The 13,403-nt window shown below is 36.3% G+C and overlaps 1 protein-coding gene across 4 annotated transcripts in view; it reads right to left on the reverse strand.

Moving 5' to 3' along the window:
* Positions 1-13,403, reverse strand: part of LRBA (LPS responsive beige-like anchor protein) — a 373,887-nt gene that overhangs the window by 49,167 nt on the left and 311,317 nt on the right. For all 4 annotated transcript variants that reach the window (XM_032110029.1, XM_032110032.1, XM_032110030.1 and 1 more), the window contains one exon: positions 6,922-7,089. In XM_032110029.1, coding sequence (XP_031965920.1) covers positions 6,922-7,089 — 168 coding nt within the window. The remainder of the gene's footprint in view (positions 1-6,921; positions 7,090-13,403) is intronic.

Below are 13,403 nucleotides of genomic sequence, written 5' to 3' on the forward strand. Positions count from 1 at the left end.
CAGAAGTAAAAATCAAAAATGTAGTGGTCTTTAAACCAGTAGTTTAAACCAAATGTAGTGGTCTTCAGTGATCACCTTTCAGAATCTGTAACAATTGTGAAAAAGAAATAAATAACTCCTTTTGCTAAGCTATGAAATACATTTATTTAAACTCTCATGACTACTACCTACAAGACCAAACTTGCTGTTTCCAAACTATGGGTACAATGCTATCTCAGAGTTTTCTACTGCAACAAATAAACTTTTTGTTATTATTTAATAGAATGTAACATTTAACTGAGACTTGACTTTTAGATACTGCCTGAGGAAAACACCTTTGGCATGACCACAAGCTTTCTCACCCAAGCAGCAGCTATTTATCAAATATAACTAATAACTAAAATAACAAAGTTTGGTCAGTAAACACCACACACATCTACGGACACAGTGGGAACACTGATGCCCAAGTCAGACACCCTGGGCTGCAATAAACACACAGAAAAAAAACATTCAGAACAAAAATGTCTCATTTCCCAATTACTGTGGAAGACAGTACAGGTATCATTTGGACAGCATAAAGAGCCTGCAAATAATCAAAGCATATTGATGACACAAAAAATTCCTGTAGCCTGCTCACTTCCATGTTTCATTCAAGGCTAAATGACTTGGTGTATAACTCTAGCTATTATATACAAGTATATCTCACCCTTTCCACATATGGAAGAGGAAAAAAAAGTTTAAAAATAGAACCAATTTATATCAAAAGGAGTTATTTTTGAAGTATTATGAACATCACTGTTACCCATACATTATTTATCTTTTGATTACTCTTTCTTATTTAATGCTGACCAACAAATATGTCAGCTAAGACTGACCAGCCAGGCACAAATCAAAATGTAAAGAGCCTAGGGGGTCTCAAGACCTCTCTGGCTCTGATAGATCCACAAGACAGGTCAAGCAAGAAGAGGTGAGGGAACTGACTGCACTGAAAACTTCTATCCCTTGAATTTCAATCAGAAGCTGAGGAAAAAAGCACGCAGAGCTGAAGAACTAATTCATAGGAGTCACCTCCTTCCAAAAAACTTTACTACTTCCAGCCAGTTCTTTAAATCCTTACACATGAAGCATCTCAGTCCTACTTTAATTAACTCTAAAATATCACTTCTTTGCCTGCTGGATAGAGAAGCAGAAGCCGCAGGTAAAACTAGAATCTATTCTGTAATGAAGGAAAAAGGAGAACAACAAGGTAAAATATTTTTCTGGATCAGAACTTGGCTGAATACTTTTCATGTCTGTTTGTAAGCCTTGCAGTAAATAGGTACATTGAGGCAAAGGGCAATAAATCCCCATTCATCATATCAAACTCCCGGCTGAATGGAATCAAAGGAGTGCCACACCTCCAAGATATCACAGTAAGCATTTGCTTATGTTCATTTTGCTCGTTTACTCCAACACCACAGGCAGGTCACAATGTGAGCAGAGATGTGAGAACGAATAGGTAATTGATACAAACTGGTGGCAGGAGTGGTGCTCCTGTTATTTAATGCTCCTTTCACCAGAAGGAAATACTTCATCCTTTCGTGGGAGAGTCCTGATGCCCAAGACAAGCTGATTTCATTGAGCAGTGGTACTTGCCCTCATGGGAGGCCCTGCCTGTGTTACACATCCTGCTCTGGGTACTTCCCAGGAAAAGACCAAGGCATGGGCTTGGTTGCATTGCCAAGTTCACCTCTCCTTAGACATGAAATCAGTATGCTTCCTTTAAATACAGCCTTCTTCATTCCAGTTCCATATAAGGGCATTTTAATATAGATTTGTAATTAAAATGAGACCAATGCTAAACATTTATTTGGCTTTTCCCACTGTTCCCATGCTGTACAACACCAAACATGCCATCCATGCAGCACACTTAAGCCAGAGACAATTCAAAGATTGTTTTTACCGTACTTTGAATGTTGCCTGCACGTATTTGTTACTTACCGAATTCAGCACACGGAAATTTACTGCTCTGTGACAGTTATTTTATAACCATTTTATCCTACATTTAAAACTCATCACAGCCACAACAAAGACTGTTGCCCAACCTGCTAAAACCAGACTGATCGTTTTCCCAACTATTTAGTAAATGTTAACTATGCTATAAATACAAATCGTGTTTATACTCTGTGAAAGATTCACTGTTGTCAGGGTTCTCCAGCTGAGTTAGAGCTGAAATATGCTATTAACTCCCACCATGAACAGAGCTAAAAGAGTGGCCAAAAATGCTTTCTCTGGGATAAGATATCAGATCTGCTACTGCTGTCATGAAACTGGGGTCACGTAAACTAAACATCCTTGTAACTTCTTTTGGGCACAGAAGTCTCTCAAACTGTAAATATTTAAAAATAAAGTAAGACTCATAAGAGATAGACCTAAGGTGCATAAAAGCTACCCAAAGATATTAATCTTGAACAACACTTAAAAGCTATTATCCATAAAATAATTTATCCCATATGCCTTAAAGTTGAAAATAAAAGAATTATCTTTTCTCTCTACATATAATCAGAAGTGGCACATTCAAATAACAAGCCAAATGCTATGTCCAAGCTGATTCTTCACAATTTTTGAAACTCCTCAGTTCATATGGAAATGAAATATCATCAGCATAAAGAAAGGTGCCAAAAGAATAGAGAAAGCTTGCTTCTTAATGCTGAACAGACTACCTTCATGTAACAAAAATGCACTTTCTCTTCAGAGGAATAAGTACAAAACAACAGAACCATCTAACGCTGAAAGCAAATCACCTGATGTTATTAATTTAATGGGACTTGTTCTTTTTAGAGCTCTTATTGCTAATTTAAAAATGATTAGTCTTCCTTAAATTGCTGACTTCAAAGATCATGTTAGATGGTATATATATATATATATATTTTCTTTTTTTTTTTTTTATGTGGTTATGTGCTTTTTCATGGGCATGGTACAAAATTCAGGGTGCTTTGTGAAAGGTAGGGGTTCCCATACAAATCAATGATGCATTCTCCAATTAATATTTCATCTTTCTGCTACTAACCTTGTCTCTTTCCTTTGCTTTTATCCGGTGTTTACACTAACTACATAGGGGTATCAGTGGAGAAATGGACTTTTAAGTAGTAACTGAGGGCAGCCCAGATTCACCATCGTCCTTTGTTACACTAAACCAGAGACAAGAGGAATTTCTATTCTTCTGACCAACACTGATGAAATACTCACCAATCAGGCCTAGATACAAATTATTTTCTATGGATTGTGCTTCAGCTCTTAATCAGTTACTTGTCTGAATGACTTAGATCTAATTCTACCTCCCCCCCCCTCCCATTCTTGGACAGCTATGGCAAAAAGAGAGCAGAATTTGTGATAAGAAGGTGCTGTGAATTCTCTCCAGAACAGCTGGATGACATTTGTCTGTGCTAAATGACTCCTTGCCCCTTCCATCCAGGCAAAAAAAAGAGGCCTTCCACAGCAGACCTTGTGATTGGGAGTCCCACAGATCAAAACACGGTGCTCAAGAGCAAGTCAACAGAAGGCAGTGACACAGCAAAGCTCTGCTGGCAAATAGAGTGTTTTCCACCAGAAAGATATTTTTACTGCTTGCCCACTGAACAGCAACTTCCCTCTGCAGCTGTCACCTCCTTCAACAAGACACACAAGGAGCAGAGTCAATGACAGCACTGCTAAAATGCTTGGAGGGGAAGAGGAGGAGGAAGGAATTGTGTCTGCAGGATGAGCAGTGCACCAATATGCCAGCAAGGATACTGGATGCCTTGCCTTGCTTCTCCTGGCTGCAGTTCCCTTCCCCCACTGGCTGCAACTCAAACCCTTCTCTCTTGATCTACTCCCCTCCCCCTGAGATTTGCGTTTGAATTATGCAAGCTTTGCACTCCCCAGGGTTTATCTGCCAAAAGGTAGCATGTGGCCCATGGTTTGCACTTTAGTTTAAAATTTTCTATTATGGCAGTCAGATCCTTTCAAAATACTTTACTTCCTTTATTCCCATAGGCAGAAAGAACGGCAGGAAAAAATTGTTCACAGCAGTATAAGAGAATGTAAAAGTTCTACATTTTCAGTTTAAAAAAAAAAAGAAAGGAGGAATATGGTTTTAATCAAGTAGTTTTCCTTCCTAGATGAGTACTTCCTTCTTGTAATATATATAACCTGACTGCCTATAAAAATAAAGGTGCCAGTTGGAGCCATTTAGGAGACCTAAGGAAATTCTGCATTAACCTACATCCCTCCACTCCTCAGTGCCTTCCACCATTGTTCTGTGTGTGGCCTCTTTGATGAGTTAGGTCACCAATATCCATGCATATATCTGTGGAGATACCTCAGAAACACATGCATCATAGGCTTCTCATTACTGATGGGGTTCAGGCTCAGCACTGACTATCTATGTGGGGAAATTGCCATGGTTTGAGCACCAGCTATTATTTCCATATGATACCTAAAAGCCTCAATGACTTGCAGGTCTCAGAATATACAGAAGCTTCTCTTTGGTTTAGGTTGGCAAATAAAAATCCATTTTCTGCTACAACTGTCAAGATTTAAAGACCCAAACCCTGAATTCTTATCAAGAGGAAAAAGCTAAAACATCCTTTTTGAAACCAAGAAATCCAGTTTAATACTTGCCTAATAAACAGATATTAACTCTGAGGTGCCATGCCTGCCTAAAAATTCTGTTAATTGTCCATATCAGAAATTCATTTGGGCTCTAACCAGGAATTTGGTGGAGAAAAGAGGAAACATTTTCTGGAACGCTGACTGAAGGAGGAAAAATAAATGCTGATTGAAGCTGCTTGGCAGCACAGAATGTAAGCACAGGTCCTCAGGGAGACAGATTAGCAAGCAGCAAGAAGGTGAGGCTGTCAAAGGTGCATGATAAATTCATTTAGCACACAGATATAGAATGATTATGCACACAGAAATACACACAAACAGATTTTTCATTACTTTCATCTCTACCCATAAGTAAAACCAGAATAAGTCACCATTGATGATGAGAGTCATTAAATTTCTGCAGTATCAATATCACATCAGAGCTGATCATATGTGTCTTTTAAAATTACATATGCACATTTACATAACAAAAAATATGCTTTACAAAATACATGTAAATGGCAAGGGATGCCTAACTAAGCAGGAAACCTTTCACTGTTTTAGTGACCTGCTTAAAAATCCTAAATAAAAATACTCCATTGGGTCAATCCTTCAAGCAACTCAGAACAGAAGTGCTACAAGACACCATTTATTCTGCTACCTGCATTCATCAGCAAGTATTTTTGACACCATCAGTAGTGGTTCAAAATTCTACTGCTGCTGAGCTACTCCACTATTATGAACTCAACAACACTGCGGTTCTCCCTCTCCTGTTCTCATTTTCATACACCACTCAGTTCAGACAGCACAGAACAACTCAAAAATAAGAAACATTGTAGCAAAGTATGATAAAAACATGACAAATTCAAAATATTTGGTAACAAAGTGAATGCCTCTCTGAGAGGTTCCACAACTCCAGACAGATTTGTAACTTCCCTGGTCTTAAATTTTTTTTCAGGCTATAACACAAGTAAAAAAAAAAATCACAGTAAAAATGATAAAAGAACTGTTCTAGAAAAATTAAAACTACACAAAAATTGTGTGTGGAGACTGCTACTTTCATTAGTGTTACTTCAATTATTAGTTTCATAAATAAAATTTCAATGATGGTTCATTTAATAACAAAATTAAGAACAAATTACACACAATACCCAGCCTACAATTCAGCTCACACTTTAACCAAACACTTCAAGAGTCTAATAAATACTCTTAAAAGGTAAGAATAGAACCTTGCCAGTGTAGAGTGGACAAACATTATCAGTGAATTGAAAACACGGTACAGTGAACATCTACTAGATGACTCTTGCGCCAACAACTTTTCCAAATCCAGATGATGACATTTTTTCTTGTAAGCCACATGTCCCAGTAGCCCTTTTCTTAGCTCAGTTAAGGGTATTTATTTGCACTATCTGTATTTTAGGTTTAAATTGACTACGATGCAGTTTGCAGACTGATAGCAAGCCATGTAATGACAACACTGAGCCATCGCTTTGGTTGTAAGCCAGTCCCTGTGTCCCATCTAAATAAAACAGTTGACAAGATTCCTATTACTTTGTTTTCATGGACTTGGAATATTTTATAACAAGGGACCACTTACATTTATTCTATAATTAATATACTTGCAGCTATACTTGGTAGCAATATAGTGTCTGAAGAGAGGACATAAAATCAGTCAAAAATCACCCCACCTTGCCCTTTTTTAAACAGCTGTTTAGGTGGAAGAGAAGAAACTTTTGAACCCACAGTATTCTATGAGATACTTTGGCAAATAAATTTTCTGAATGATGTTGAGTCTGAACAAAGCTCCTGATCTTTCCAATGCTGAAATATTTACTTTTGCATATGAAAAATACAGGACAAGTTATTTTAATTTGATAACAAACCAAACTAAAATATCAGAGGCTACAAAACTCTGATGTTTGCTACACATGCAAGACTGCACTTAAAGAGAACTGTTAAAAGTGTGAAAGTAAATTCAGAAGCACAAGCCAAATCAAGGTTGCTCACTGCCACTAAGATCCAGTATCGGGGAACAAAATGACTGAACTCAGCAACTGAAGCAATCCTTGAACTTTTATTATTATACTGGCATCAGCTTGGGCTGAAATCCAGGTACACAAAGTTTAAGAACAACCTGCATCCTTGTTCTATTAATTCTGCGTGCTGTGACAACTGGTTCAGGCACCTTGCATTTGACTGGCCTGTGGCCAAACCACAAGAAAACACAAAGAAATTGAACATTCACCAGAAGCCTTGAACAATGAGGAGTCTTTACAGTTTCAACACTGCTGTGGTTAACGAAGACTTTTCTATATTTATAAAGTACAAACTCACCTCTCTCAGTACAGAATCCGTTATTGAACTTAAATTAACAGCTCCTTCATAAGTCAAATAGTAGAATACATTGAGGGACCTAACAGCCTCTGGCCCTTGTTGTTTGTAGCCAAAAATCAGATCAATCCACTGGTGAAGCTGGCAGGAAACAAACTCACTTTCCAACGCCTGTGGAAAAAACCACAAACAAAACACAAACTTGAGTTCACCAGATAGTAATCATTTGGTAGTAGCAGAAACATTTTTTTATAGCATGCAAAATTATCTTAACAAATCTAAATACAGAATTGAGAAGAGTATTTTAGACGTTCTATCCAAAAAAAGGTGGGCCTTGTGATAGATGCCAGAGTCTCATGCCCTACTTCCCACCGACTGGGAGACTTCACTTTTAAAACTAATAGTGAAAATAAGAAAAAAAAAAAACAAAAAAAAAGGCAGTAAGTGGAAAGTATTGGTACATTTATACACAGCCAGGCTATGTTTTTACGAACTCCCAAGATAAAACTGTGCTTTCCTTTGTGATCTGCATGCTAAATAACAACAGCAGGATTATCTGATTCTGACAGCCAGAAGATTGATAGAATTTGGGAAACAGGACTAGCTAACCAGTGATGTTAGGGTAAAAATTTTTTCACAGGCTGGAAATATGAAACTGCTACTACTTTCACACATTTCTTGTTTACAAACCTATACGGAAACCTATACAAAAGTACTGTGCAGAATGATTAAACTGTTTTTCTGAAGACATTATCCAGGTCCAACCCAACCCCCAAGACAAGAGCATCCAAGAAACACTGTATTAACAGGTAACCTAAAAATCATTGTCATCTAAAGAGTTAACTCATGTGGATTAAATCATTATCAGGATTTGCTTTTTCTATTTTGTACAGAGGATTCAAAGTATTTCTGATTTGAATTACCAAATGAAAAAACATAAACAGATATTCTCTTCATCTAGCAAAATGAATGGCATTTTCCCTGCAAAGGAAATTCCTAATTTTGAGCAGAGGAAGTTGAAATTAATCTGAAAACCAAGGAAATCACTCTGCAATTTGCACACAAAAATGATGGGTTTGTTTCATTAACTGATGCCTGAAAACAACATTTAAATTGACACATAAAACCAGCAATTGTCTTAATTTGTGTGGTGCACTCCACACAAAAGCCCTAAATATGTTCAAATTAGAGCAAGCTGCTTGATTGTCACTGCAGTCTCATGTCATATTAATGCATGACAAACATTAAACCATACACTTAAATGGCAATTTATATCATTTAAATGTTTACTGCCACACCAGATCATCACTCATTTAAATGTGACTTTCTGACAGCTAATTTCAGTTAATTTTCCTCGATTCACTTAATTAGAACTTTCAATCAAGAAAAGACCTGTACACATCTTAGACATCATATCATTCTTTTTTTACTATTACTTTTATTAGGATGCTGAATTGCTGAAAGCATTCTTTAAAATGAATCCCCACACAGTATAGTATCTGTTTGGACAATCAAATAGCAATACCTTACAACATCTATGCTAGACAGGACTTTTTTTTCTTTTTAATTTAAAAAACACCCAATATTTAGACACAAACACACAATTAAAACGATAAAAAAAACACAAGTGGGCCAATTAAAAATTAATGATTTCAAAATTGTTTAATAAGATAAAACCAGTCAGGAGTCTCATGAGTGTCCATAATACTGCAATGTGCAGCCATAAAATTCTACAGGGCTCAGCAAATGACAATGATAAGAATTAATTTCCACACTATCCTGCTAAAAAAAAATTAACCCTAGAACATACGTACTGTTCTAACTATTTAATGCCAAGAAAAATAAAGAATGTTAGGAACTTGTGATTTTTTTTAGAGATACATATGTAAATATTCAGCATGTGTTGCAGTTGTTCATACTCTCCTTTTCTACAAAAGCTAGATTTTCAATGAGTCATATTACCCTCACAAAGGGACCTGCATAACTAAAGGAATACCACTGCCAACTCCTTAGATTAATGTAAGTATAAATGTGATTTTTTTTTTTTCCTTAAAAAAGCAAAACTAAAACACTTTGCCTTCTCAGGGAATGGTTGGGAGCCATCCTGACCTTACTTCTCGTTTTCAAGTTTGAAATTATTTTACATTTGAAATTTGTACAGATGCAAAAGTAGATAATTTTTTTTTGCTTATTAAGCCATTTAAAAATCTTAGTTGCCAAATCCCAGGTGAAAGGGATGACTGAAAACCAGCTACAGTCAGCATCAGGACATCAAAGGACAGACCAAACAGCACACAAATTCAAAGGCCAAATAAGCTTGCCTGATATTTCAGGTTCACCGTTAAGGTCTTGGTTGGAGGGAAGTGCTTATGCTATGACTTAATCAATGGAGGAACAATAATTAACAGCTTGTAAAATGACTAAAGAATAGACTTCCAAGGAAAACAACACCCTGTACCAGATCAGCAAAGTGACGCACTTTGCAGCCACTCTGGTATATTTAAAAAGGGATCCTCGTAAGAAAGCATCTGAGAAATACAGAGCTTGCAATTTGCAGAACTATTTGGTTATAAAAAGAAGGGGGTTTACCTTCTTTGTTGCTTTTAAACATTGCTGTTAGCTTTTACCTCTTGCAAACCTAAGCCAAGCCTATCGATGGGTCAGCATTTAGGGTTACTTCAGCCTCAACTTCATTTAGGACAGGCAGTGCTCGTTTAAGGCTCGAGTTAAATCCAGCACCCAGCCATGGGATATGAACATCCTTTCCATGCTGCTCCTTGAGCAAATAGAGGAGTTGCCAGCGCTCCCAGGGCAGAGCGAGCACAGCGCTCTTCCCTGTGCTCTGAGGGAAATGTGCACAACAAGGACACCCTCGAAAATGTCTGGCAAAATACAGCAATAGCCAATCCCATCGAGTTACTGTAAAACAAATCAGGGACTAATGTCCAATTGTTACAAGAGCAAACAAGCCCATGGAAAGACAGTCACGTGAAGCGACACACAGATTGTCAATTCTGTCCACAGGGGACTCATATTAACTTTGACAAACTGTCTTGGGGCTGATATCTGTTTCTTTAATGAGATCTATTAGGCAGAGACTAAAACACTTCAGATATGCTAAAAAGTACAGTATACAGATGTCAAACACAAACACCTATTAGTAACTTTCATTTCTCTATTCCCAAGGTAGAAACACTTCAGACACATCAACAAATAGAAGCTTTGATCTAACTAGGAAATTTTAGTTTAGTCATAAATATTTTTTGAATGCACAATCTGATGTCACTAAATATGAGCAATCAAAACTATCACGTCGTGAACAACTCTGAAATTCACTATTTTATGATCATCTTTTTCTGTCCTGTTTTCCGAAAGGACTGAACAGAGAATAATTTACTGCTGGCAACCAAAGACTAACATCAGTCTAATACTAATACAAATGATTTGGTAGAACAAGTAGGGAATGACAAAAAACATAAAACTAGCAGGTTAGGAATGATTTTTCCTTTTTCCAGTACAAATTCTCTGAAGATTTATCGAGATATATTTTCCCAAACAATATTATACCTTTGGAATCAAGCCTTGTATCTTCAAAGTGACTACCGTTGGCTTTTGCCCTCTACTTTTATTTCTGCTTTAGATTTTATGCAGTGACATATAACATATGAAGTGATGTCTATTAAAAATGAATATATACTGTACTTGAGTTTGGGATGTTCCAACACTGAAATTAGATGAAAGGTTTAACTGCCTTTTTTTTTTTCATCAGCACAGATATATATTCACAGTCAAGCTATTCAGAAATAAATGACAGACTTACTTGCCTTATTCCTATGCTGATTAAAGGAAAGTAATTTTGAAGCACAGCATAAACATGCATGCCACTCTTATTTGAACGACAGAAAAGGAGTCCAACCCATACAAAATGTGGTTTATGAAATGTTAAAATGAAAAGAGAAACTGATGAGAAACCAAAACTACCCGTATATGAATAATCTTCCCTATTTACTCAATTGAAAAAAAAAAAAAAAAAAACTCAAACAACCAAACCAACAAATCCAGGCATACACTTCACCAGCAAGTAAGAAATAAATCTCAAGTAAAAATAATTGCCTGTTACTTTTAATGGACTAAACATTTTAATTCCCCTCTGAAAGAATTTTCTCTGAAACGCTTAAAATGGAGTCTCTTTTACATGCCACTTGAAAAATACTTAAGGATGAACAGAAAAGCGTGAATTAGGATTTCACACATTTTTAGCACAACCACAACTTTCAGGTGAAAAATACTCTTCTTGAACACGACAAAGCACCCACATAACTGCAGTAGCAGGTAACTACTTTAAACTAAATACGTGTTCTGGCTTGGAAACACGTGTGTGCACATGCATTCAAAACAAAACCCCAAACCCAACAAAAGCAAACAACTGGAACGATGCTTGCATGTGCAGGCTTTCAGACACAAGTTGGTAATGCTGCCTTAACATTGATATATGACCTTTGTAAGTTACAATGAAGAAGGCTGGTTTTTTCAGCCTAATTAGAACTGTTTCAAATTTTCCTGCTAAATATATGATAGAAAGTCCTTTCAACTTTTTTTTTTTATTCTAGAGTTTCTTTCCACGTCAGCCTTGTTCCAATCAAAATATGTTTTGAATTAAATTATTTTGATTCAATATGGGGATCACATTTCACTTCTAAGATTTAAACTCCAAAAAGGAAAAGTTTAGGCTGTTCAAACAAAGCAAAAGCAGCCACTTTGTAGAAAGCCATTCACATTTACCAAGACTGACAAATTGTTTGTGTGCACCATTAGGTCTAGTTTCTGCAATAGTTGCCAGATTTCCTGTCCTCCTAATAACATATTAACTCTTCAAGTGCTGGCTTTATCTTTGGAGGTTTCTCAGTAAACTCCAGGATTTAAAAAGTAAATTACCAAACGTGCTTTCACCAGCGACACTGTTTGATCACATGGGTAGACATCTGAGAATAAAGATGTATATAAAGTTATTAGAAAGATACTGAATTCAGGCCTGCCTTGAGGATATCAGAAGGAAGAAGACAGCAAATGTACTAAGTAGAAAACTCCATGTTCTGCATGAGGTAACACAAATTTCAAATGGATGAAAGGAACATCAAAACCATTTACATGACTGGTGGTTTTTTACTTGGTAAGTAACTATTTCAAGCAAATGCGTTTAGTTTTACTTACTGTACTTCACAAATTCTTTTAAGCATGAAATACTCAAGAAACTGAGCATTACTTGCAGAAAAAATTAAAGTAACTATTTCATTTTTCCTTTGTGTGTGTTCCAGAAACGCACTGCCAATTCTTCATTACTGTTGTAACAAAAGTGAACCTTTTACTTTATTTCTCTACTTGGTTACTGACACCAGGATAAAATACTCTGGAAAATACGGTCCTAATAAAACATTTAGCTCAGATGCTTTACTGAAGACAACTGATCTCACAGAAAAAAGCAGTCAGCAGTCTGAGAAGCTCAGACACAGGAGATCTCTGGAAGAGAAACTTCCCCTCCTCTGTTCCTTCTTTATATTGAACATTAAGCCACTAAATAATGACAAAAAAGAAAATTTGAGTAATAGTGTAACTTATCTTGTGGCAAGGTATATTCTGCATGAGCAGCATGTAAACAAAGAAAAATATTTTGCAATGCAATGGTTCAAACTCCTATCTGAATTTACATCATTATTACCAAAATAAGAGTAGTATGTTTAGCCAAAATCTTGAGCACGTTTGTATTTTTCAGTGATTTCTATATTGAGTCTACAACAGTAATTTTGCAGTTTAAATGGAAAAGTCAGACAGCTGCTACAGATTTTATAAAATGAAAGCTACACTCCCTTTGAAATTCAGCTTTATTCTCAATTGAAATGTCTATTATTAGGTGCCAGGAATAAAAGATTTCAATGAATATGAAAAATTGCATTGGAGCATTTGTAGTTACTCTTTCCATAAAGGGCAGTGATCACCTATAAAATATTTCTCAGTGTATCCTTGATAATCTGAAAATTTGAGAGAAATACTTTAAGGCAGAACTGCTACAATTTCCTATGAACACTTTACGAACAGAACAAATCATGCATTTTTATTCTGAAGTTTCAAAGTTTAGACATCTACTTTAGGTGTTGCTTAACCTCACTTGTGCACAAATTCCATCAGCCATGGTTGTTACAATACTAACTTCCCTACTGAAAAAAAAAGAGTGGGCAAAACCTGCCTCAGCCAACTGGCTCCATCAATAAAAAGATGCTTCCCAAAAGACAGCCCAGGAATGGCCCTGTTTGGTTTCTTCTCACCAAGAGGTACAGAATAGGTATAGAATTATCATAGGAACAAAAAACGATCAGGAAGGCTTTAATAAATTCCCCTCCACGAAAAATAATACATAAAAGCCACAATTAATTGCAGTTGTGAAATCACACAAATGGCCATCGTTATTTATAACTCTGATAATACTGATA

The sequence above is a fragment of the Corvus moneduloides genome, chromosome 5, assembly GCF_009650955.1.
Source record: "Corvus moneduloides isolate bCorMon1 chromosome 5, bCorMon1.pri, whole genome shotgun sequence".
NCBI classification, from domain to species: Eukaryota; Metazoa; Chordata; class Aves; order Passeriformes; family Corvidae; genus Corvus; species Corvus moneduloides.